This window comes from Aspergillus piperis (assembly GCF_003184755.1).
Source record: "Aspergillus piperis CBS 112811 unplaced genomic scaffold BO85scaffold_8, whole genome shotgun sequence".
NCBI lineage: Eukaryota > Fungi > Ascomycota > Eurotiomycetes > Eurotiales > Aspergillaceae > Aspergillus > Aspergillus piperis.
This window is the reverse complement of record NW_020291598.1, coordinates 1,377,046-1,402,110: the sequence shown is the minus strand read 5'-3', so window position 1 is coordinate 1,402,110 and position 25,065 is coordinate 1,377,046. Positions and strand designations below refer to the sequence as shown.

Here is a 25,065-nt window from a genome sequence, read left to right as displayed (position 1 = left end):
GGAAAGTATGACAGCCCTAAGGCTGACCTGCTGGACAGCTTCACATGAGCTAAATGGTGGAGTTGCTTGATCTCGTATAAATTCTTTTGAAGTAATAATAAGGCTACTATTATTGCATTTGATCATACGAAACACTAGCAATTAATACGATGATCGAAGTACTGAGAGACTTCTAGGAAGTACGGAGTAGTACTGGTAAGACTGGGCCTCGGTAACGTCCTGCAACACGATGTTACTTTGACGCGCACTAGTACGTCCTTACCTAACGGTAATGATCATTTGGTTGGAAGGATGACTGCGTTCCTTGGCTGATACCCGTCTTTCAAAGCATAGTTGGGTATATATGAGCCATAAATGTAACTTGATCAAGGATGTCCCTGATGACGCGACAAGCTCGTGTGCAAGAAACAGCCAGGATTAAGGTTCCGTGGAAACCAATTGCGTCTCTAATACCTAAGAGTTACGATTATGTTCGGAAAACAAACAAACATAAAAGTTAACTTAGCTTCGATAGCTGCATGTGAATCACACCTTTTATTTTGCTTTTCCTTCCTCCATCTTGCATGAGGCAAGTCAATCGTGTAGTATTAATTCTCCGGGATGAACTGGTAACTTCTTGTATGCTAAAAAGTGGTATCTATCGAGTGCCGATAAGCTAAACCAACGATCTGCAGGCCCCGGGCGGATCACGGGACCATCAGGTGGTGAGGAACGCGGGGCAACGTTCTTCCCGGACCCACGGCATTCCGTCATGATCGATGGGAAAAGTAGTAGTACTGTAGTAGTAGTAGTTCCCAAGTACTCCGCTGGTCACTAACGGGTGTGTTGCCTACCAGCTAGCGACCTTTTAGTGACTCGTGAAAGAACACCCGGAAACCGCGGAGTTCCAAGGACTTGTCTGCTGCCCCAACTAGGAAAGGTGCTACTGTCACTCTGCAACAATCCACCTCCAACTTACAACATCATCTAAACTTGGTTGTTCCCTTCCTTCATCTCCCCCTTGCCCTTCCTCCCTCCCTAATTTATCTCCTTCACCCATACTCTCCAGGTATACTATACACTTGTCCTTTCGCTTCCCCTTCTCCCCCACCCCTCTCTCCCTTTTATACATTCGAGCTGGTCCTCATTTATCTTCCCTTCCCCTCCAGGTTCGAACACTCTCGCTGCCTGCCGCCTGCCTGCCAGCCTGCCACTTGGTCTTTCGTTTTCTGAGCCTCATGATGATGGAGGTGCTGTTAACGCTGGCCATTTGAACGTCCGGCTCCCCACCCCAATGGGTTCCTACGCCAGCTTTCTCTTCATATACGTCCTCGGCGGACTTACCTTCCTCCCGCTAGTCCTGTCGCTGGTCGCTCTCTTCGTCTATCTGACCCTCCCGACTGCCGCTCCGTCCCCGCCGTTCTCCTCCGATCAGAAATCATGCCATCCCCAATCTTCTTCGACAACTCTGCGCCGTCCGACCGATGATCATTACAGTCTTAAGTCTGGAACGGATGAGTTGGCCGAGAAGTTTCATCGTACCCATGACTCCGATGTCGCCGCTGGTTATTTCGCCGTTTGTCGTGAATATGTCCCCGGTGGTGTTAATGGGCGACCGCCTGAGAGGACCACCCCGGCTGGGGAGGTGATCGCCGCGGAGAGTCCGAGCGTGTATCAGGCTATGTATAGGAGTTTGTTCGATCGGAAACAGGCTCCGACGATCGAGCCGGCTAAGAATACTCCCAAGAATGGGAAGCGGGCGCGTAATGTCTTCTATATTGTTCTTCGGTATTTTCGACCCTTCTCCGCCTCCGCTTGATTCCTCTTTGTTCCACGAGTAGGAAACACGGCTGATGCTAATGATCGACACAAATTAGACATGGCCATTTGATGCTCTACGATAATGCGAACCAGGTGGAAGTCCGATATGTTATTTCGCTTGCCCACCATGATGTTAGTATTCATGGTGGAGAGGGCCCGATCCCAGAAGGAGAACTGTGGCTAAAGAGAAACGCCATCTGCCTCTCGCGACGACTGGAGTCGCTGGGTGATCTTGGAGGACCTACGCCGCCTTTCTTCCTCTTCTCCGAAAACCTGTCCGAAAAGGAGGACTTCTATTTCGCCATGCTCCAGAATCAGGCTCGCATGTGGAACTCTCCAGATGCTCCTCCCAAGCATCAGACGTTTGATGTCAAACACATCGTCACCCTGGTTCAGCGCTTGCATTCGTCCGAGGAGCAACTGCAAACGCGATGGATCAACGCGGTGCTGGGCAGGTTGTTCCTTGCCATGTACAAGACACCCGAAATGGAGGAGTTCATTCGGAAGAAGGTCACCAAGAAGATCTCCCGCGTCAACAAGCCCAACTTCATCAGCAAGATTGGTCTCCAAAAGATTGACATGGGGGAAGGTGCGCCCTTTATCATCAACCCTAGGCTCAAGGACTTGACGGTCGACGGCAACTGTTGCGTAGAGACGGATGTCCAGTATACGGGTAACTTCCGCCTGGAGATCTCGGCAACCGTGCGTATCGACTTGGGCCAGCGCTTCAAGGCCAGAGAAGTCGATATCGTCCTGGCGGTTGTGCTGAAGAAGCTGGAGGGTCATTTGCTGATCCGCTTCAAGCCTCCTCCGAGCAACAGGATCTGGATATCCTTTGAATCCATGCCGGATATGGATATGGACATTGAACCAATTGTCAGCTCCAAGCAGATCACTTACGGCATAATTCTGCGTACCATTGAGAGTCGCATCCGGGAAACTGTTGCGGAGAGTCTGGTGCAGCCGTTTTGGGACGACATCCCCTTCATGGACACTGAATCACAGCGATTCCGCGGTGGTATCTGGGAGCGAGAGATACCAAAACCTGATACAAAAGCAGATATTCCCGATGAGTCAGGTGCTCAGGATCAGCCCTCAGGTAGCACCAAAGAGGAGTCGATTGAAGTACTGAAGATCAAGGACGATCGCACCATGAGCGCCCCTGCGCTTGCCGAATCTGGCAATGGCATCTTAAAAGCCCGCAAGAATTCCAAGGCCTCCATAGGAGATTTGGAGAATATTAGTCCAAGCGCTCTATCTTGTGCGGTGGACAAATTCGGCACTTCGCCCCCACGGGTAATTCGGTCTCAGACCTTCTCTAATGCCGCCGATCCCGTCCTGACAGCTGACCATGGGAAGATGGACCGGGTTCTGTCCGAAACCAAGAGTGAAGAAAAGAGCTATGCGACCAGTGCTATGATCGAAATATCTAACCGGTCAGCTCCTGGATCGCCGGAAAAGACTCCTGCAAGCTCTCCTCCGGTTGCTAGTCATATGGTCCCGGATAGTGTATCCCAGAGTCGGGATCCGTCCATCATCGAATCATCCGGGAGCTTCGATGAGTCTGCAAGCGAGTTTCCTACCCGGCCGCCCTCTATTCACCGTGGAAGCGATTCATCGAACAACCTCCGGGGTATGGAGAGTGGTTCTACTGCATCCCTGGCGAGCAACAAGTCGCGACGTCGCAGCACACTCGAAACATTGACCCGGTCGATTACCTCTGCCACTCCCTCAGAGAGCAAATCCCCTGGCCCGCTAAATACGGCCACCTCCGTGGCCAAGAAGTGGGGATGGAACATGTTCGGCAGAGGCGAGTCTAGCTCCGCTCACGATATGTCTCGTCCTGCGGGCACTCCGGAGCAGCCGATAGGGCGTGGACACCCACTCCCACCCCCGGGGACTCCATTGCCGCGTCCTGACAAGGTGGGATATAAGAGGAACACCGTAGCGGTTCCCAAGCGTAAACCGGTGGCGTTGTCGAATGTTCCCGAGCAGAAGTCGGATAGGGAGAACAAGAGACCCGTTCCCAAGCCACCTCTACCCAGACGAAAGCCAATTTATCAACCCCAGGCGGAGGGGGCTAGGTCGGATGAGTTACTTGTGGTCGAAGCTCCATACGATTCGGGACCAAACAGCCCTGTGGTGGACCTATCTCCTGAAGGAGCATCAGCAACCGAGTCGAGCACTAAAGGCTACAGCTCATCAACGAAAATAGGAGAGTCGGCTGCCAGTCGCGATAGTGGGGATGGTGAAGGCGAGCTTGAGCCGGTAGAGCAAGGGCCTGCGGCTCCTGATTCGAAGCCCAGACTTGACACGGAGAAACATGGCATGGAAATCCTCTCCGCTACGGACGGGATTATTCCATGAGGAAGAACACATTAGTGACATGCAGCAGAAAGATACGGGGAACATAATAACGGAGTGATGTCGCATTTACCCTTGGCAATGCATAATGGAAGCTCTGCAGTGCAGGGCGGTCTCTACAGGAACGGGCGTTTTCATATGGACAGGGAGGCGTGAACTGAGTCCGGTGCCGTGGTGCAGGATGATGGTTCCCTTCCTTGGCTTCTCACCCATGGTATACCCTCTCAGCTGGTTCTTGAGCGTGCTTGACAGTGTCTGGCGTCGATTGCGATCTGGTGTCAAACTCCCCATTCTAGTCGTATATTTATTTGGTTTTTGATTGCTTGATAGATGGATGGTTTCTTAGTAATTCAGAGCAGAACATTTTCCTCAATCATCTTTTATTGTAGGCAGTGGCAGTGGCAGTAGCAGTAGCAGTAGCCGTACAGTGTAGCCTGTTGGTGGCCAATTGGGCAGGGTTGAATGATTGGGCGACAAAATCGCTGCCTAGGTGAGATCCGGTGGATAGCGAACCCTTTCTTTTATTTGCAGTAGATCCAGAAGGGTGACGAGTCCCTGTGAGGAACGGGCGGCGGTGCCAAGAACCGGCCGCGGTGGCAGTTTCCCTTTCGGACGTCATCTCGCCTTTGCTTCTCTCTGCCTGTTGCTATTTCAGTCCACCTGCCTTTTATTCCCCTCACTCACTCTCTCCCTCTAGTTCTCCTGCTCTCTTTTTTTTTTTTTTTCCTGCTGTGACGGACCCTGCTGGACGATCGCGTGGGTGGCCATTGCTCTCTGCAATCCTTGCCCTGACCACTTATCGCACTTCTCCCTCCTCCCCTCTCCTTTCTTGAGGATAGCGCATTCCCCGTGCAACTAACTGGCTGATTGCGCTGTCCGCATTACGGGCCCACCGGCTCCCGCCGCATCTCTCCGTCTTCTGTTCCCCTGATCTAAGCCCATCCAGAGCTTCGCAACCATCACCATGAGTCGGTACGTGATATTTTCTGGAGGTGCCCGTGCGCTTGTTGTGCTTTTTGTATGGAATTGCTGACATGACCCATTGGATTTCAGCACGGAGACTGATTTGGCGATTAACATTCGCAAAGCCACGAGCATCGGTAAGTCACAGCTGCAGTGCTCCCCTGATACTTACTAGTGACTGATCATATCGCAATCACAGAGGAAACCGCCCCGAAACGTACGAATTACCCCTCCCAAGCTTGCTGCTATATCGACGGAGCTCTCCTCCGGTCACACCCACCGAATAATCACTAATCCGCACCCAGGGAAACATGTTCGGAGCTGCATCGTGTACACATGGGATCATAAATCATCCAGCGCCTTCTGGGCTGGCATGAAAGTGTATGCTTGCCTGTTTGTGTCTTTAATCACTTTCATGCATAAGCTGACTCTATCGCGTCTCCGTTTAGCCAACCTGTCCTTGCCGATGAAGTCCAGACGTTCAAGGCGCTCATCACGATACACAAGGTGCTTCAGGAAGGTCACCCGATCGTGGTCCGTGAAGCACAGCAGCATGTCAATTGGATCGATAGTCTAATGCGTGGTGTTGGTGGAGATGGTATTCGAGGTGCGTATAATCCCTATTGGGGGGAAGATGGAAGACAGCTGACGTGGAGCTGGGATAATAGGATACGGCCCCCTCATTCGCGAATACGTCTTCTACCTCGAGTCGAAGCTGGCGTTTCACCGGAACCATCCCGAATTCAATGGTTAGGACACCAATACGACGCCCCCCCGGCATGGGTACTGATCGATTTAGGCCTATTTGAATATGAAGAGTACATCAGCTTGAAGACAACTAATGACCCCAATGAAGGGTACGTCGGATATGCAATTGAGATTCATGTGCATAGCTGACAACCGTCTAGGTATGAGGCAATTACAGATCTCATGACATTGCAAGATCAGATCGATGCTTTCCAGAAGTTGATCTTCTCTCATTTCCAATCCGGCACCAACAACGAATGTCGCATCTCCGCTTTGGTCCCTCTGGTGCAGGAGAGCTACGGCATCTACAAGTTTATCACCAGCATGCTGAGGGCTATGCACACGAGTACGTCTGTTTCCCAATGTGATGGTTCAATAATTACTGATATGGTCTGGTTTAGCAACGGGTGATACGGAAGCGCTTGAACCCCTCCGCGGTCGATACGACGCCCAGCACTACCGCCTCGTCCGCTTCTACTATGAATGTTCGAATCTGCGGTATCTTACTAGCCTGATCACTGTCCCCAAACTGCCACAGGATCCTCCAAACTTGCTGTCGGAAGACGACGAACGTCCCGCTTTGCCGAAGCGACCAGTCAAGGAACCCGAGCCCCAGCCGTCTCCCCCGCCCAAGATGACTGCAGCAGAGCCGGAGCCTATCAGCGATTTCTGGACCACCGAAGCCAAGCGTCAGCAAGAAGAGTATGAAGCCGAGCAACGCCGCTTGCAGCAGCAATGGGAGGATCAGCAGCGGCAACAACTTCTCGCGCAGCAGCAGGCTCAGCGCGACTTCGAGGAACAACAGCGCCTCCAGGCCGAGCAGCAGCGCCTCGCTCAGGAACAGCTTTTGCGCGATCAGTACCAGACACAGACCCAAGGTCGCTTGGCCGAGCTTGAGCAGGAGAACTTGAATGCCCGCGCCCAGTACGAGCGTGACCAGTTGATGCTGCAGCAGTACGACCGTCGAGTCAAGGACCTGGAGGAACAAATGAACCACTTGAACTCCAACCTCAACCTGCAGAATGCGTCGAAGGACGAGCAGATTCGGTCGCTGCAGGAGCAGGTTAACACGTGGCGGTCCAAGTACGAAGCCTTGGCCAAGCTTTACTCCCAACTCCGCCAGGAGCACCTCGACCTATTGCAGACGACGAAGAGCCTTAAGCTGAAGGCAGCATCGGCACAGGAGGCTATTGAGCGCCGTGAGAAGCTTGAGCGTGAGCTCAAGACCAAGAATCTGGAGCTGGCCGACATGATCCGCGAGCGAGACCGCGCACTGCACGACAGAGACCGTCTGACCGGAAACAACAAAGAAGAGCTGGAGAAGGTTAAGCGGGAGCTGCGCTTCGCCCTCGAACGAGCTGAGAATGCGGAACGCTCCAAGGGCACGGAGATCTCGACACTGTTGTCGAAATACAACAGAGAAATGGCAGACTTGGAGGAAGCTCTCCGGGTACGATTGCCCTCCCGGGCTCAGTTACGAACATTGCTAATATTGGACATAGAACAAGTCTCGTGCCTTAGAGGAAGTCTCCAACAAGACCTCGGAGCGTGCAGGCGACCACGACCTTGCCCTGCGCGAAAAGGACGAGGAAATCGAAGTGTACAAGTCGGGAATGGAGCAGGCTTTGATGGAATTGGAGGAGCTGAAATTGGTATGTGATCAGCGCGAAACGTATGGTGGTATGTCGAGCTAATGGATGGCGCAAATAGAGCCAAGGTGATGTCGACAACGCGCTGGACTCGCAGATTGACACTGTTCTGCACGGCACCGTCTCTAAGATCAACGATATCATCGATTCGGTTCTCCAGACGGGTGTCCAGCGTGTGGATGATGCTCTGTATGAGCTTGACTCCTCCATGCAGGCTGGTAACCAGAACGCCTCTCCGCCGTATGTGCTGTCGCAGATCGAGAAGGCTTCGGCCTCGGCCACCGAATTCTCTACGGCCTTCAACAACTTCATTGCGGACGGGCCCAACAGCACGCATGCGGAAATTATTCGGACTGTATCCATCTTCGCTGGCTCCGTCGCCGACGTGCTGAGCAACACCAAGGGATTGACGCGTTTCGCCAACGACGACAAGAGCGCGGATCAGCTGGTCAACGCAGCCCGCAAATCCGCCCAGGCGACAGTGCGGTTCTTCCGAGGCTTGCAGTCTTTCCGTCTTGAGGGACTTGAGGCGCTGCAGAAGACCGATGTTGTGATCAACAACAACCTCGAAGTGCAGAGGGACTTGCAGACTCTCTCGAAGCTGGTTGATGCATTCGCGCCGAAGAGTGCCAAGATTGCCACCAATGGCGATCTGGGCGACTTGGTTGACCAAGAACTTACCAGGGCGGCTGATGCTATCGATGCTGCAGCCCAGCGACTGGCCAAGCTCAAGAACAAGCCTCGTGATGGCTTCAGCACCTATGAGCTTCGGATCAATGATGTCATTCTGGCGGCTGCTATTGCAGTGACCAACGCCATCGCCGAACTCATCAAGGCGGCTACCGCGTCGCAGCAAGAGATTGTCCGGGAGGGTCGTGGTAGCTCTTCGCGGACGGCTTTCTACAAGAAGAACAACCGCTGGACCGAGGGTCTGATTTCAGCAGCCAAGGCAGTCGCCAGCTCGACCAACACCTTGATTGAGACCGCCGATGGTGTCATTTCGGGTCGCAATTCCCCCGAGCAATTGATTGTCGCTTCCAACGATGTGGCGGCCAGTACGGCGCAGCTGGTGGCAGCCAGTCGTGTCAAGGCTACCTTCATGAGCAAGTCGCAGGATCGTCTCGAGACTGCTAGCAAGGCTGTTGGTGCGGCCTGCCGGGCCTTGGTGCGCCAGGTGCAGGATATCATCAAGGAGAAGAACCAGGACGATTCCGAAGCGGTGGATTACTCGAAGCTCAGCTCCCACGAGTTCAAGGTGCGGGAGATGGAGCAACAGGTACGTCCAACAATCCGATCTTTTTATCGATTAATGCTAATGACTTCTTCAGGTCGAGATCCTCCAACTGGAGAACAACCTCTCTCGGGCTCGTCAACGCCTGGGAGAGATGCGGAAGATTTCTTATCAAGAGGACTAAGTGGCTGCCAGCATGTTGGTCATGGTTTAGTGGGTGGAAGCAGACTGGGAGATCTGGCTCTTCTGGCTTTGCTGCAATTCTATTCGGGTTGTGTTTTCTGTGACATTGCTTGTTTGTTGGATATACCAAGAGTAGCAGCCATGCGTGTGTTTGGGCGATTATGCTCCGAGCTATCGTTGTACTGTATATAATCAGATCGCAAGGATTCCTCAGTTACTGTATTCTCATCTTTTAGCTTCACAGCGTATTTTACCCGATTTCATTACTACTGGGGTCCACTCATATCATAAATTATCCAATTCATACTACCATGATAATCAAAACCTAAACACATGACGAAATCCCCAACACCCAAATGAACAACCAAATACCTCCTGAGAACCACTCTCAACACCAGGCATACCACCTCCTCCTCGACCCCCCAATCCCACAACTTGACCTCCCAGACGACGACGACGATGACCCCTCCCTTTCCCTATCCCCCCTCTCCCTCATCCATTCCCAAAACGCCCTCCCCGTCTCATCCACCAACCCAACCCCACCACCCAACACCCCCTCCTGACGCGCCGACACTACCTTCCACCACCCATCCGTATCTCTCGTTATCCCCGCCCCGCTGAGCACCCAGTCCCGCGCTTGCTGGGCGAGTCCGTTCTCGAGTTGAAATGTGCGGAGGGTGGAGAATGCAGATTGTATCTTGGAGGTGGTGATGGGGGCGCGGAGAGTTGTGTGTAGGGTTAGGAGGGAGGAGAGGTGCGAGTGGGATTGGGATTGGGGTTTGAGTTGCGGGTGGAAGTGGAGGTGGGTGTGTTGGTTATAGAGGCTGAGGAGGGTGCCAAGGGTGAGGGCGTCTTCGATGGCTGTGGATGTTGTTTGGAAGAGGTGGGGTGGAATTGTTTGGGTGGGGAGGTAGGTGGGGAGGTGGGTTAGGAGGGATTGGGGAGGGGTGTTCTGGGTTGGGGTTTGGTGGTGATGAGTGTGGGTGTGGTAGGAGAGGGTGGTGGGTGTTAGGGTGGGTGTGAGGGTGAGAATGGTTTGGAGGCTGTATTCGTTTGTTGTTAGTTAGGCTCTGATCTGGGGTAGAGGGGCCAGGGAGAGGGTTGACGAACCGGGTGTCCCAGCCTGTGCATATATCTTGGGCGGTTGGGGTGGTGCTGGGACTGCTATCAGTGTTGGTATGGTATATGTTCAAGATGAATGTTTGGCCGTGTCGGATGGGATAGAAGACGGCGTGTTGGTTGGGTCCGAGCCAGACGGTGGTGCTGTGGCGGCCTTGCCAGAGTTCGTCGATTTTAGGGTTGTTGAGGGCTTCGAGGTGTTTTCGTGAGATAGTTGTTTGGCAGATGGTTTCTGGATCGTTTGGTGTGCTTGGTGAGGGGGGTTCGTTGATTATTTTGTCTGGTATCGTGAGTTAGAAGGGGTTTGTGTAGAATGAGTAGAGTAATTACCGTCTGCTTTGATCACAACATCTCCTTGTAGTCTCTCTCCGTCTTCCAGGATTACTTCTGCAGTCGCACTGTTTACTTCTCGCACTGCGGCAGATCGGATCTCAGTACCCAATTCCCGTGCCCTGTCTCGGAGGATCTGGAGCAGATCTGTGCGATGGATTGATCTCCATACAGTCAGCATATCTCTAGTACCTGAACGAAAGAGCATGAGTATAGCTTACATCCATGGCCCTCCATATTCTCGACACGTCTCCTGCCCGCATGGCATTGATCTAATCACTCCACCGTCGGCATATCGTCGGAAATCAATTGTCTGGAGGATATCACCCTTCTCGAGTACTGCATCGAGCAAACCCAATCGGCGGAGGAGATGTGTTCCGTTAGGAGGGATCTGGACGCCCGGGGAAGTCTAAAGTAAGAATATCTGGGTAAGCTGGTCTATTTTTGATAATTGATGGTCGGGCGCATTTGGAGATAGAAGGTTCGTGGTACCTCAGTATCTTGACCAGATTCGAGCACGATCACGTCCAGATTGTCGCGACGACAAGTAATTGCGCACACAAGGGCTGAAACGTCCCCTCCTATGATAATGACTTTCATGGTGTCTTGATCCGCGCTCTCAGCTTTTCTGTTTCCCGGGCGGATACTACAGTAAACAGCAGGTGGGTTGCTGAATATATTGGGTGTGAAATCCGGCGTCAGTTGCACAGAATCCCTCGAATAGCCCTGGGAGCCATTGTGCTATTTAACCTTTGCCAATGGTTGTGTATCCATCCATTTCTTTTTCCTACGGAGCGTCTATTCGGCCTCGGGCGTGACCGGATCACAGGGCAGTGGCCGCTTCTGCAGGGAGCCAAAGCAAACTTGACCCATTTCTGTCAGCCGTGCAGCTGGCCTGGGCCTCAGCCTTGGGAACTAGGCTGTCGTGGTGGAGTACTATTGGGTAGCATGATTACTTTGTTTGGATGCACACGCCACGGAAACAGTGCTTTTCCTTTGTGTCGTCACTTTCTGCATTCTCGGTGATGCGGGGTAGAAAATATCCTAGAAGGCATTCCATTATTGCAATGGCTCCAGCCACCGCTTTTCGTCAGAGCCGAGTGGTTTGGGCATAACTTCGCAGCCGATCTCAACCCCTTCAATGTTCGCAGCGTGACGAATGGCGGTCATTTCCCCAAACCCCGTGCTCCGGGTCTCGAAATACTCGGTCGGAACATTTTGGGGGCGAGTATAATCTGGTGACCCTTGAAACCCTGTTTTCCCTTCGTATTGGCCTAACGAGCGCAGGTATTTCATCACCCCTGCTAGCGAGACATCCACCTGCCAGGATCCCCCTTCCGTTGCTTGCTTGTACAGCGCGGCCATGATCCCGGACGCGAGGAAGAAGCCACCGGCATGATCGAGCGCCTGACAGGGAAGTGGACGTGCGGCTTCCCCAGCACCGAAGTGCTCGGCCTCCGAAACGTTCATGCCGGAACAGGTTTGAACCAGGGAGTCAAAGCCTCGACGCGCTGACCAGGGGCCATCGGGGCCGTATGCAGACATGTTTGCGTAGATGATACCACGATTGGGACGTCTATTCATGATCGACTCTGGCGAGAGTCCACGGGCAGCTAGACTGCCCGGTCTATACCCCTGGATGAAGACATCTGTATTGTCGAGCAAAGCGAAGAACTCCTCTGTGTCTTGCTCGTCTTGTAGATCGAAATGGACGGTTCTCTTTCCGCGGCCGAATTCCCGATCGAGTCCTGGCAGGTCGGGTAGATGAGGACTTGTCACCCAAAGCACATCGGCTCCGTGTGCGGCCAGTGTCTTCCCACACAACGGGGCCGCAATGACCCGCGATAGTTCAAGAACACGGAGCCCCCGCAGGCATTTATCGGCATGTGGGCCGATCCGGGCGGGAAGACCAGCCGGGGCGTCGCCGATTTTGCGAAGCAGGATGGGAAAGTCTGCGATGGCTTTGGCTTGCGGCAACACATCCCATTGTTCGTAACTGCGGAGAGCAGTAATGGCCAGCTTGGCATCAACGGCAGTGGTTTCGAGGTCCACGGAGCGCCATGCCGAGATCTTGGAAGCTACATCGTCTCTAGTTGCGGTTGGAGAGCAGCCAAGAAGGGATTTTGTCCCCTCACGGTGGTTGGGGAACGAATCGTGAACGCGGACGTAGCCGTCAGATGATCGATAAAGACCGCCAATGAGCCCCCAATCTGAAGAGGGAGGCTGGCCGTTCAGAGTGTACAGGCGTGCGGAGTTGAACTCAATACAGGCATGATCATAGGGGACGGTAACTTTGGGAGGGGCGATGTTATTCCTGAGGCTATGGATTTGAGATGCCAGCAGAGCAGAGAGGGCAATTGAGGCTTGGGCGATATGGCCGATTTTGAAGGAGGAGGGAAAGCCGGGATTGGGAGGTTCGCTGATAGAGAGAGAGTCAAGGGTGTCTGGGGGAAGATGGAGACCCTGCCAAAGATACGTGATGGTATCGCGAGATGTAAATGTAGACCTGACTTTGAAAGACATGGTGGATCATGTATGATGCCAAGTACTAGGTTGCAATGATGGGTTTATATGCTGCTGAACTTGAGTAGATAATGATCGGGTGGAGACACGGATGGAAGAGTGAGTCACTCGGCAACCTTTAAGCCGTCTGGATTAAGGCAATAGTCAGCCTTCATTCCAATTGTTAAGCAGTCTCTAAAGATTCTTCGGTGGGAGTTCCCTTCATACCCAAATGTTTACTGATCTCGCTGAAGTGGAGGGGAACCCTGATTGAAGGTCAGGGAAGTATTCGCTCGAACGGACAGCGAAGTAACAATGTGATCCTATCCAAAAGAATATCTCGAGAGCCACCTCCGATAGGAAGTTGCCGCCCCACTGATATCTTGGATCAATACTATCACGATAGTGGCATTACTGAGGAAGAAAGGAAGAGGAAGAAGAAGATATGGAAAAGATGCGGCGATAAGTCCGGCTTATCAGGCACGCGTGCGGGGTAGCCCCGATACTATATCATCCATATAATCCATCCAACTTCACAACATCCACTTCACCCTACACTACTCCATATCTCTAACTCTCCAACATGACAGCCATGATACCTCACGTCTCCAACTGGGTCAATGGCACCCACACCACCGCAACCACACCCGGTATCCCCGTCATCAACCCAGCCACCGAGCTCCCTATCGCAACCATCGACTCGACCTCCAAAGAGACCGTTAATCAAATCATCACCTTATCCCTGAAAACCTTCAACGATGGCTCTTGGTCCCGCGCTGATCAATCCACACGCTTCACGGTCCTCTCGACCGCAGCCCGTCTCCTCCGCTCCCGTCTCCCAGAATTCATCGAACTGGAAACTCGCCAAACCGGCCGTCCCATCCGCGAGATGCGCGCCCAGCTAGCTCGCATCCCTGAATGGCTCGAGTACTTTGCCTCCGTAGTACGCGTGCACGAAGGCCGAGTAACTCCTTTCAAGGGACCAGTCGTGAACACCCTGACACGGCTACCGCTCGGCGTGGTGGCACTGATCACCCCATACAACCACCCGCTTCTCATCGCCATGAAGAAGATCGGGGCTGCACTGGCCGGTGGGAACGTGGTCATCGTGAAAGCATCAGAACTAGCACCGCTGTCTGTGCTGAGGCTGGGTGCCTTGTTCAAAGAGGCGGGGCTACCTGATGGCGTGTTGCAGATTATCAGCGGATACGGGTATGAAACGGGGAAGTATCTGTGTGAGAGTCCATTGCTGGCAAAGATAGACTTGACTGGTGGACTAGCAACATACAGGGCTATTGCACCATCTGCATCGGCGAATCTCATCCCCATAACGGCTGAACTAGGCGGGAAGGCACCTGTGTGCTTGTTCCCGGGCGTGGGTATCGAGGATGCGGTTAAGGCAGCGCTGTTTGCGAGCTTCATTGCTAGTGGACAGACATGTGTTACGGGGAGTAGGCTGCTTGTTCATACGGATATCTATGACGAGTTCACGGCGTTGCTGAAGAAACGGGTTGAGAAGTTACGGCTGGGCAATCCCCTTGACGACACGACACAGATCGGAACGGTTATATCTAAGGCAGCGGTGGAAAGGTGCGCTGCATTTGTGGAGAGAGCTGTGCGGGAGGGTGGGAAGGTCCTTTGTGGTGGACATGCGACTACCAATCCCTCAACTGGAAAAGGGTACTACTTCGAGCCGACGGTCATTGAGACGCGTCCACAGACGGACCTGGAATGTAACGAGGTGTTTGGACCGGTCATTGCGCTGATCAGGTGCCAGTCGGAGGAGGATGTCATTCGCATTGCCAATGCGTCTTCGTTGGCGCTGGGGGCTTCAATCTGGACGACTGATTTCTACCAGGCACATCGAGTGGCGGACAAGATTGAGGCAGGGATTGTGTGGATTAATGGACACCATCTGAATGATCCGTCGTCACCGTGGGGTGGCTTTAAGCAGAGTGGAATGGGGAAGGAGAATGGGTTGGAGGCGTATGAAAGCTATACAAAGGTTAAGAGTACGATTATCAATTATGGGGTGCCCCCGGTTTGGTTTGACGATGAGCCTGTGAATGCTCGCTATGGATAGTATAGGTGTGTGGAAACTAGATTGGTTTGTTAGACAAGAAGGGATGTTGGATTACTTTCTGTCCCTAACGACTCTTATTACTCTGGTAGTTCTAGAAATTGATACACCCGTTATTGCATGTTATGTGCAGACACAAACTACACGGTACTATGTGCAAAGCATGACTGAACCCTGTGCCATCTCCTACCCCAAGCCCCGTTACCTCCCCACTCTGTTCACAGAGAAGCCAGTGCAGAGAATAGTGCCACCCAACAGTAGCTGACCACAACCATTCAGACAGCACACAACCATACTCCTAACCCAGCTTCCACTGCCTCAAAGTCGAATCATTATGAGCGATGAGTAGGAACTCAGAATTGCTGGAGCAAACTCGTCCTCTAATACCCGCCGCACCCGGGGGAAACTCATGCATAGCAAGGGACACGAAATCATAGACCATAGTTGCCACACCACTCCAGTTATAGACGAGCTTCTTTCCACCATCGAAAAACTGTATGTCGGAAGCCAAGTAGGAATCCGGATCATCTTCCACCCCACGTTGATACGGAAGCCATTTCATCCTTTCCAGCCCATTTGTAACATCCCAGAGGATAAACTCACCAGAGTGGCCTGCGGTAGCCAGGAGTTTGCCATTAGGACTCCAATCCATAGACTCGATTGAAAATGCAGGACACTCCCACTCGAATATCAAGGCTCTAGTGGCTATGTTAAAGATTCTTATCTTCGATGGTCCAGTGCCGTCCAGGACCAAGGCGATCTGTTTGGAATCCGGGGAGAATCTCCCACTCCATGCGCCAGCAGTGTGAGTAAGGCAAGGGAAGCTTTTGAGATTGCCACTGTCAGCAGACCAAAATAGAACCGTGTTGTCCCTTTGAATGGCTCCAATCAATTTTGAGTCTGGACTAATGCTCACCCACAGGAATATACCCGAGTTGCTAGACAAGATGTGTCGAGGCCGCCTGGCTTCGATATCCCAGACTATGATTTCCTGGAGATGATGCCAAGGTTCTTTGGTCCTGAAAGCTTCGTCCTGGGTGAAACATATCATGAATTTCCCGTCCGGACTGAAGAGTGCAGTATTTCCTTCCAGCTTGGTTTGATACTCGCTCATATGGGTATCCAATGCTTTGCTCAATGTGTCCTTGATTGCCTGTTGTATTGGCAAAATAGCTTCCTCATTTTGTCGCCACCCATGGGTCCGGACAAGCTTCGTAGTTGTTCCTTCAGCTGCTTCGGTCGAAAGCTGCAACATGTCGACTTTCTGAACGCCCGAGGAATCCAGTATATTCCCTTCGCTATTGAGATACCAAACTTTGATCTTGTCCGCTGATGAAACAAGAATATATCCCCCAGTACTTGTCGCATTTGGTGCAAAGGAAAGTTGCAAGATGTTGATTGGCTCTTCTCCTGATTCATCAATGAATTTGAAAGTGCTACCCACTCGCTTATAGATGCTTATGCGTTTCTCGAGTGCGATGGCAATCAACTTGTCATCTGCGCTCAAACCTAGAGCAGTTATAGATTTCGAAGCCTTCAATTTGGAACTCTCATGGCCCATACGGTGAGTAGGTGCAGATGGCTCTAGAATTCCTTGATGATGAGTCTCAGGAGTACTTTCTTCTGGGTCTCCGTGAGGGACGTCCTGCGCTGAAGCTTTTCTCTTCTTTCGAGGACGAGCCATTTTCTTTTTCTTTTTATTATTTATTTTTTCTTTTCAGTTTGGAATATGTTCAAGAGGTTATCACCAAGAGGTTGATTTACAATTTCACTGATGACGAGTAAACAGAATGATGTGTCAGTAAAGTGTGTTATAAACAAAGGCCACATAGACGAGATTTTCGGTGGAGCAGAGGCAGCACCAAAACATCCAGATCATCATTCACTGCGGATACCATAGAGGCCTTGGGCTCCAACTGCCTCGTTCGCCCCGGTCTGAGACTCTCGTTGCACACTATATGAAGACCTTATCGTAAGATGTGATGCAGAAATGGAAAGCAAAGATCATTCTTGCTTATTTGTATGTGTTCTTCTGAGTTGTTAGATACTTGAATAGCATCATCAGTGGAGCAGATGTTATAAAAGCTGTTGGGAAAAATAATTCTACTCTACGGTCCTACTAGAGCCCTCTGGATCTATTATAAGATAAGATCAATTATACTATCTACTCAAAAGTCGTGATAAGATGCGTAAGTTGATTGAAACATTCCAATGCACTCAAAACAATAATAGAATCGTACTTTCAAGTGCAAATGATATCTGATGTCATTTGCAACAGAGATCGCAAAGGAACCCGTGTCTAGATCAAGAGCCAATAGCTTGTGCCTGAATCTCAGGACTGTATACAGATGTTATAGTATAGGGAATCCACAGCCGTCGAGTTTTAAGCCAATCAGGATCAAACAACAGTATTACACAATACTAGGAGCAAATCAGCAGCATGAGTCAGGTACTAGGGAAGGTCATGCTATCCAATGCGGCGGAGGGGGTTTGGCTTACCTAGCTACCCAGTGACCATTGTGTGCGCGAAAAACGGGGTGTAGACGTTAAGGCCATCACGGTCTCTCACGAGAAACAAAACATGCTGATACCACTTCGAATGTAATAAATCCATCAAGGTAGTGTAGGAATGATGGTCAAAAACTTTCAAGTCCGGGGCTTTCACAGATAGGATTGACAGGTGTTCTGCATACTGGCTGAAGCAAACCGGACGGTAATACGTGAGCACTGTCAAATCCAGATTTCCGCGCGTTGACATATAAATCTAGACCGATTCATCATCAAAATGGAGGAGACAGGTCATATCGACTGGTCGATGGCGATGGAAAACCTGAGACAGTCATTGGCGTTGCTGTAATGGTGGCCGACAAGGAGGTTGAACGAAGACTTTGGGAAACCGCGGTTTAGGCTCAAAACAAAAGTACTGCAGAAGAGTGGATCTTTGATGCTGCAGGACAAAGTTCAGTTCACGGGCCCAGAGGTATGGAAAGCAACAGCACTGGGCAACTAATAGCCACCTGGAAAGCTCAGCAGCAAGCCCCTGGGGTCACCAGCCTATGGTGGAAGCATAACAGCACTTGTGGATCCACAGATGTCGCTGATCGCTAGACTTGAAGCAGTGGGATTTCCGGCGCCTCTAGACCTGGAACAGTGGACACGGACTCCCTCATTGCTGCTCCGGTCCGCATCCGTCGGTCACAATGGCGGGACTTGGCCTCTTTGTCCGCGAGGAAGTCAGTCGCGCGTGCAGAAAGTGGTTGGTTGGCGATGGAGGCAGACGAACTGAGGGGTCATGTCCATTTCCGTCCCGGTGGCGCCGCGTCGTGCCTTCTCGCCCGTGGCTCGTCCGCCTTATTTCTTTGTTGTCGCTCGCAACCGTGCAGCGAGGTGGAAAGTCATCTGTTCAACCTGTGGCTTCATAGCTATATCTGCATCGCCAATTACCGAGATAAATGTGTCGGACTCATGGGCGGACACGGAGAAGTTCGGAGGGTCGGATATCATCACGCTGGACAGCTAAAAGTTGCACCGCGCCTCCGTGCCATTTGCGGAGAGTGGAATACAAAGTTCAGGACATCGACCTAGTCCAGGTGCCCCTGTCTTGGATGCATCCTCGTCTACTATGTTGCGGAGGCCCTATTAGCTGTATCATGTGGCTGTGTGGAAGTTTATTTTGTATCGGTGTATCTATCTCCTAACATGAACATTTATGTACCGTCCAGATTATAGAGTTTTCCCCTTTTAACCATATTTCCCAGCGACACGGTCTGGGTATAGAAATATAAACAGGTAATCTTTGTAAAATCACGGTAACATAATACCGTGATGAGAATTTCGACTCTAAGATGCGTGAAGTTGTGTGGACTGAGGCCGCCGTCCAGATAGCTATCTTTGCGGGCCTTCGGTCTGGGGTGCGGTGAAAAGACGACAAGCTGATAATTCACCAGAGCGTCGCTAAACCCCGACAGTCGCTTGATGTGACGTCAGATATATCTTCGGACCACTGAGTTGTACGCTGTAGTGGCGTTGAGGTCCTTATTTGGCCCGGGTAGTCCATAATGTTTCCGTGATTGTTTTGTGTGTGTCGTGCTGAATATCGAAGAACATCGAGAATAACACCGGGCGTTAAAACTGCGGGCTAGATATCGGGAACTTAAGTCAACTTGTTCCGTGACGTTCGCAGAGCATGGCGGGTCAGAATATGCCACCCTCATAGTGGATGTGGGAAATACTGATGATCAGACGCAACTGTTATCGGAAACGCACAAATCATAAGTTTAGGTAATGGTCGATATTGATATTCGCCATCGGATCCGGGACACAAGGATCATGAGGGGGTAGTGTACTTTGGGCGGCTGAAACATATGATGGTAACATTGCTGGGTTTTCGCCCCAAAAATCGAGCATCTCGTCGTCAATGTTATATTCCTCAGCGACTATAGGTCCCCGCTCATACATTCGGTAGCCATGGCCGTGTAGCACTTCAGATTCATCAAGCGATGCTTCTGCGATCATCGTTTCCATTTCACCAGGACTTGGTGAGAAGTTATGGGAAAATGCGCTTTCTACAAAAGCATTCCCATTGCAGTCACCAGTAACAACAGTATGATTTCCGTTAATTTGGATACTATTGTTTTCGTGGACAATCAAGGTAGGCTGGGCAGCGAAAGCCATAACAGGCGCGTTTTTGTTATGGTCTGTTTTTTTCTTGCATTTTTCTCGGGATACATAGCCTGTATCATAACAATTTTTGACAATATCATCGACTGAATAGTTTGTTGAGAGCTCGGCTTCAGGAGTAGCTGTAATCTTAACCTTAGCCATGGTGTACTGCTGCTGGCCGTCGACATTCAGCTCCCAGCCCATGATATCAAGGTAGCGGTCCGGCTCAATGATGCCAATGAGGTTGGCGTTGAGTTTCAAAAATGTTTCAAGGGAGACTCCATTATCGTGGTCATCGCGAATGATGGAGTATGCCTTGGCTACGATGGCCCATTTAGCTTTGAATGGGTCATTCTGCCACAAGAACCGAAGGATGCCCGACTTCGCTTTCTGAGTAAGGTCCGGAAACATGACTGAATAATAACCTATTATTCGTTAGCCGATGTACATGCATGAGAGGGGAATGTATTGAATACTTCTGAAAGCAATGAAACTATTCAGTGGCCGCCGTTTCCCATCCTGAGGGCGCTTGCCTCGCGTCTGATTAGAACGTTGGTTTGTACTAGCCTGGACGGTCGACTCATTATTATTGTCCAGAGGGGTTTTTGATCTTGCGGTAGGGTGCTCAGTTTCGTGCGAGACCTTGTTGTTGGCCTTGGTCTGGGTGTCTTGAAGATACCTGAGGAGCTCTTCCAGTTGCTGGGGGGGCATTGTGAGGAGGAATGCGTTGAAAGCACGCTGAAGAGGAGATGTGGTGGCATCCATCTTGATCGTATATATTGAGCTTGTTCTCAATATCAGCTAATGTTTGGGTACTTCGAGGTCTCAGCTAGAGACATAAAAAAAGACCGATGATGAGGACATCGAAGGAGTCTAGGACCTCTGCTTTAGAGACATTTGGATAGGAGGGGGAAAGATGTAATATAACACAATGAGAAACCTAGTGTTAAACACATCAAACTAGCGTCATGTATACTGGTCCCAGGATAATAACAAAGATGTGATTTATCTCTGCGATGAGAGTATTATTTCACGGAAATTACCTGTATGATTCATTCACGAACAAAGTTTCACGGACATCAGGTGGCGCTTGTTGTCAATCTTCAAAGAGGTTCGAACTGACCAGTCGGATCATGCTAAAAGATAGGCCAGAGGATCCAGGCCCCACATAATCAAGTCCGTCCATCACAGTAATAGTACTATATCCTCTAAATAATATTCCACTGCCATATGCGGACTTTGGATGAGGTATATCACAGCAAGTGCTTGTGGAGCACCAACTGTAAATATAGCATATAATGCATGGTCTTCAAAAGCATTGTTGCTGTCGATAAGGAATGATTATCGCACCACTTTCTGGGCTATATCATAGAGTTGTCAGTGGCGGGCAGCAACAATCCGTTGCACCGAAAATAGGGGCAAATCCTCACTACTTGATTGAGAAAGTCATATGAGTAGAGAACTTAGAAGCCTATAAGTCGAGCCCCGGACTCTGACTCATGTTTTTATCAAAAAACACATAGAAGCGCATCATGTCTACGAATAACACTAAGCGAGCCATCGGAAATAATGTGTCGAATACGATCCCACATATATTCCATGCGAACGATGATGTACAATTCGCCGGATCTTCCAACTACCATAATTAAGCCCAACAGTCTTTGACTGACCCATATATACAGCCGGATTGCATCCGTATCAAGGAGCTGATGCGCATCTTTAGAGAACGGAATATACCAATTGCGTACCATGGCCACAGGAAATCTAGCAACTTAGTACCAAGTGCCATGCCTTTGCTATTGAGTGAATACTTCTCTCTAGGCGCAGAGACATTCATATCGTTGATTTGACAGGTTCAGATCGACATCGGCGAAGAAAAGAGAAGCACATACGAAACTGCAGTAAGCCGCTCCTGATAACCACCGAGTTTCCATGCCATATACCCTCATTTCGTTGGCTGAGAATAGCTCCTTCGACTTCACTTTTGCTGGTTCATTTCCTTTCCCCACTTATGAGTTTGAACTTTCAGATTAAGCATTTAAAATATAAGGAGTTCCCTGTGACTATAGTCTCACCTCCTGTGAGAAGTGCCCTTGCTATGCCATTATCATTTACTCTTTCCTTACGATTCTCCTTTTGTAATTAGACACCCTTGAACAGAAATGACAGGTGGAAGATCGTAACGCGATCTATAATTACATGGCATATATGCCAGATACCGATTTCTGTCCTTTTGATTTTTCCCCTTCTTAAAAACCGCTACCAGGAGTGCGCGCACACAAAATATCCAAGTTTTATCTCGCAATCGATCCACCGTCACATAACTTACACACGGCCATGAGCCCTAAGAACAAGATCCACCCCCTGTATTTTTGTTACCCACCAACTAAGACCCAGTCTGTGACACCATCTGGAGGTATTAGGAGCTGGGATGGAGCCGTAGTATCTATGGAAAGGCTGGTAAATTAACAGGCTGGAGAGACCTCAAAATAGGGGGCTGGTTGAGTGTTACTTCATTTAGGAATTTCTGGACCCACACATAAACGGTATTATGGGAGACTTGATGTAAACCTGCCTCTCGAGGGGACCAGAAATGTTTTGAGCAGCATTATTCACTGGCCAGACTGAAGACGAGAGGTATTCAGTTGCCATATTGATACGAAGCAGGCAAGAAGACAGGAATCCATCTAAGAATGTCTTTTACTGCAGTTGTGGGTAGACGAGGGGGTCCTATGTGTTGGCGAGGCTTGTGGCTACGAGGCACAAGATACTCAACCGAGACCTAATACCATTACTCATTAAGTAGCTATGGGTGCAACGCGAGTATGATATTAGCCAAGGAACCAACAGAGTGTGGGCTGTAAGCTGAAGTTCTGACTACGTAACTTGCTCGGCGTCTGTTATATCAGACGCGCGTTGTGTTGGTACAGACAGCAATGACTACCTTACGATGAATTACAAAACATAACCCGTGATTGTGTCTCTTTTGTTGCTGTGGCTACCTACGACACCGAAGAATTCCTATCACTTGCCCAAATAAATGTCGGACAGCGCCATTGTGTACCTTTCTCCTTGTTGCCACTGGGTCCAAGAGGCCGAGGACAAATCCAAAAGGATCGCCCACAGTTAACGCCAGGCTTTTTGGTTGTCAAACTAATGCATGGCTCCTGGTGACCTTCGCATAGGGGCGCGCGCTTTTTGGTGAATAGCTTCGACCAATCTTCCTTGCTCGCAATTGGGTCGACGAATGTGTCATCATCTGTCGGGGTGTCTGATGTCGTTGACACCGGTGGATTGGTCTCCTTCGTGGTGTCTGTGGTCACGGCCGCCGCAACTTGCTCCTTTTCTATTGCTTGTGACTCTGCCGAAGAAATCATCTTGGATGGGGATGCAGGTTGTGGCATGGCACCTGTTTCAAGGTCGGTGGTTGGTTGATCACGGCTCTGTATGGCTGGGGAACTCTTCGGCTTGAAGAATCCCTTAAGCGTTCTCTGTCCAGCAACCGCCGGCGTGGGTGCTAAGCCAGCTACTGATTTGGAACGTTTAACAGGGGAGTCGCCCTTCTCGGACCGTTTACGGACAATTCCCTTTGGCTGGGGATCGTTCTTGGGAATGGCGTGGTTGGCGACTGATTCCGTTGAGAGCTTTCCGATGACAGCTTTCGATTCTCTATGATCCGAATTCGCACGGGAAAGCGTGGGGGTACTAGTTGGGGAGCTCTGGGGGGCGTTATTGGGTCTGCGCGTGAACATGTCTTTGATGCTCCTTCGTTTGTCAAATTCCGGTATCAAGCGACCCGAAGTCGGTAGTAAACACTTCGCCGTATACTCTTGTCGACGCTCGCCATTTTCGAACATTCCAGGAGGGTTCATGATGTCCCGGATGTTAACTTGCTTCCCCCCAAGATGTACGGTTTCTTTGAACGTCGCATACACAGGACAATGGTCAGAGCCCTGCGCAGTCATGTTAGCAAGCTCTCTTCTGGGTCAGGGAGGACTAGACTACCATAAGTCCTTCTTGTATGTTTGAATCGCAGAACCAGTCTTGCATATCCAAGCTACACAAGACATAGTCAATTCTTGAGCCATAATTTCCCGGGCGAGCATTGATTCGCTGCTCCCAGCAGGTGTACATTCCCTTGCGGTCCGGATGAAAAGAGCGACAGATGTCATGCAGAACAGGCTGTTCTCTTCCTTCTTCCCGTTCCCCAATCACCTTCCCATCGGATAGCAACTGATTGAACACACGCCGTGCATGAGTGGATACGAACTCATCTTCTGTCAATGTCCCTTTTCGAATAGCCTCCCCCGCATGAGCTGCATCGATCTCTCCTCGCGAGATATTCAAGTCCCCCGTCACAAACACCCTCTTTCCCATAGCTACTAAGTTACGGATCCGCGCGTCCATCAGGTCGATAAAATTGCGGCGGAAAGAGTCGCGGCTCTCATCCCTATTGGCCGGTGAATAGATGCCCAGCAGGACAAAGGCGGGAAACTCGAGAATGACGCAACGTCCCTCGGAGTCTAGCGTGGCTGCATCAACATCAAATTGCGACAATTGCTCGATGGTTGGATAGCCACCGATCTGCTGATTCTCTGGAAGTTCCCGAAAGGGCACCGACGAGTTCGGGGGGCATAGCATCCCCGAAAGACCTTCCTCAGCGCGAATGGGGGCACATGTAGAATTGCGTGTGTAGATTACGACACCAGAGTAACCTATGGTGGTTGGTTAGACAAGCATTCACTCATAAACATATCGCACATACCTTTCTTGACTCTAGGCAGACTAAAATAACAATCCCAACCAGGCACTAGGACCATGTCATCGCGCAAGTCTTTGCGCTGGATTTTTGTTTCCTGGAAGACGACAATATCGGCCTCCAGGATGTCAAACATGGCCTTTCTAGAGTCAGTCTTCTGTTTGTAAAAGGAATGATGGAAAGCACACATCAAACGTCCGCTTGCCTCTCCATGGCTCGTAAGAGAACGGATTTCTGCATTAGTAGATCAACAATGCTATTCCAGCCTGCACCAGACAGCATCACATACCGAATCCCGTTGACTGGGCACTGTTAGTATCCTTATGGTAGGGGTTAGGGCCCGAAAATCATACCGTTCCATGTTGTAATTCGAAACCCCATTCCGGCACTATGGATGCCAATCACACATGTCCGCTCAGGAGTTACGAGAGTACTATCCCATTCAACGAATATTGATAGATAAAAGCCCACCACTCATATAAAGCTACCAACTTGATAATTGACACCGACACCGACGATTCACATCAACAGAGGTGTAGTAGTAGCTACAAAGCAGTGATCTACCTCGCCAATGCAAGCAGGAAAAGAAGGGAGGCGACGAGGCAACGCTGAACCGAAGGCAGCAATAATATGTGCCTCAGGCAGGCTACATCCAGAGAGACATAGACTGCCAGAG

At 50.6% G+C, this 25,065-nt stretch overlaps 9 protein-coding genes across 9 annotated transcripts; 4 read left to right on the top strand and 5 right to left on the bottom strand.

Moving 5' to 3' along the window:
* The first annotated feature begins 966 nt into the window (after positions 1–966).
* On the top strand, positions 967–4,537 carry BO85DRAFT_449288 (PH domain-containing protein). The gene is made up of 2 exons (XM_025660134.1): positions 967–1,767; positions 1,857–4,537. The coding sequence occupies exons 1-2, from the start codon at positions 1,274–1,276 to the stop codon at positions 4,165–4,167; spliced, it is 2,805 nt and encodes a 934-aa protein (XP_025516109.1). The 5' UTR covers positions 967–1,273; the 3' UTR covers positions 4,168–4,537.
* A 341-nt stretch (positions 4,538–4,878) lies between these two features.
* Positions 4,879–8,938, top strand: BO85DRAFT_468751 (putative cytoskeleton assembly control protein Sla2; the record flags this gene model as incomplete). Its single annotated transcript, XM_025662290.1, has 12 exons — positions 4,879–5,136; positions 5,218–5,264; positions 5,327–5,344; positions 5,433–5,508; positions 5,577–5,734; positions 5,796–5,876; positions 5,927–5,984; positions 6,036–6,220; positions 6,276–7,324; positions 7,377–7,526; positions 7,585–8,799; positions 8,852–8,938. Exons 1-12 carry the CDS (start codon positions 5,129–5,131, stop codon positions 8,936–8,938), a joined length of 3,132 nt encoding a protein of 1,043 aa, XP_025516108.1. The 5' UTR covers positions 4,879–5,128.
* A 289-nt stretch (positions 8,939–9,227) lies between these two features.
* BO85DRAFT_297366 (FAD-dependent oxidoreductase) lies at positions 9,228–11,215 on the bottom strand. Its single transcript, XM_025655315.1, has 5 exons — positions 10,879–11,215; positions 10,608–10,795; positions 10,387–10,550; positions 10,048–10,336; positions 9,228–9,980 (listed from the first exon to the last, which is right to left on the bottom strand). The coding sequence occupies exons 1-5, from the start codon at positions 10,984–10,986 to the stop codon at positions 9,326–9,328; spliced, it is 1,404 nt and encodes a 467-aa protein (XP_025516107.1). The 5' UTR covers positions 10,987–11,215; the 3' UTR covers positions 9,228–9,325.
* Positions 11,054–13,304, bottom strand: BO85DRAFT_297361 (CAIB/BAIF family enzyme). The gene is made up of 2 exons (XM_025655314.1): positions 13,117–13,304; positions 11,054–13,036 (listed from the first exon to the last, which is right to left on the bottom strand). Exon 2 carries the CDS (start codon positions 12,907–12,909, stop codon positions 11,446–11,448), a length of 1,464 nt encoding a protein of 487 aa, XP_025516106.1. The 5' UTR covers positions 12,910–13,036; positions 13,117–13,304; the 3' UTR covers positions 11,054–11,445.
* A 70-nt stretch (positions 13,305–13,374) lies between these two features.
* Positions 13,375–15,108, top strand: BO85DRAFT_449285 (aldehyde dehydrogenase). The gene has a single exon (XM_025660133.1). It carries the CDS (start codon positions 13,472–13,474, stop codon positions 14,969–14,971), a length of 1,500 nt encoding a protein of 499 aa, XP_025516105.1. The 5' UTR covers positions 13,375–13,471; the 3' UTR covers positions 14,972–15,108.
* A 158-nt stretch (positions 15,109–15,266) lies between these two features.
* On the bottom strand, positions 15,267–16,652 carry BO85DRAFT_513906 (WD40 repeat domain-containing protein; the record flags this gene model as incomplete). The annotated part of the gene is made up of 2 exons (XM_025664722.1): positions 15,267–16,297; positions 16,328–16,652. 2 exons carry the CDS (start codon positions 16,650–16,652, stop codon positions 15,267–15,269), a joined length of 1,356 nt encoding a protein of 451 aa, XP_025516104.1.
* Positions 16,653–17,948: 1,296 nt separating this feature from the next.
* Positions 17,949–18,708, top strand: BO85DRAFT_449284 (uncharacterized protein). The gene has a single exon (XM_025660132.1). The coding sequence runs from the start codon at positions 18,261–18,263 to the stop codon at positions 18,486–18,488; it is 228 nt and encodes a 75-aa protein (XP_025516103.1). The 5' UTR covers positions 17,949–18,260; the 3' UTR covers positions 18,489–18,708.
* A 187-nt stretch (positions 18,709–18,895) lies between these two features.
* Positions 18,896–20,395, bottom strand: BO85DRAFT_513895 (mating-type protein MAT alpha 1; the record flags this gene model as incomplete). Its single annotated transcript, XM_025664721.1, has 2 exons — positions 18,896–20,055; positions 20,107–20,395. The coding sequence occupies 2 exons, from the start codon at positions 20,393–20,395 to the stop codon at positions 19,238–19,240; spliced, it is 1,107 nt and encodes a 368-aa protein (XP_025516102.1). The 3' UTR covers positions 18,896–19,237.
* Positions 20,396–22,596: 2,201 nt separating this feature from the next.
* BO85DRAFT_420770 (DNA-(apurinic or apyrimidinic site) lyase APN2) lies at positions 22,597–25,035 on the bottom strand. The gene is made up of 6 exons (XM_025657905.1): positions 24,743–25,035; positions 24,679–24,691; positions 24,578–24,623; positions 24,396–24,528; positions 23,636–24,345; positions 22,597–23,583 (listed from the first exon to the last, which is right to left on the bottom strand). Exons 1-6 carry the CDS (start codon positions 24,768–24,770, stop codon positions 22,633–22,635), a joined length of 1,881 nt encoding a protein of 626 aa, XP_025516101.1. The 5' UTR covers positions 24,771–25,035; the 3' UTR covers positions 22,597–22,632.
* Between the last annotated feature and the right edge of the window lie 30 nt (positions 25,036–25,065).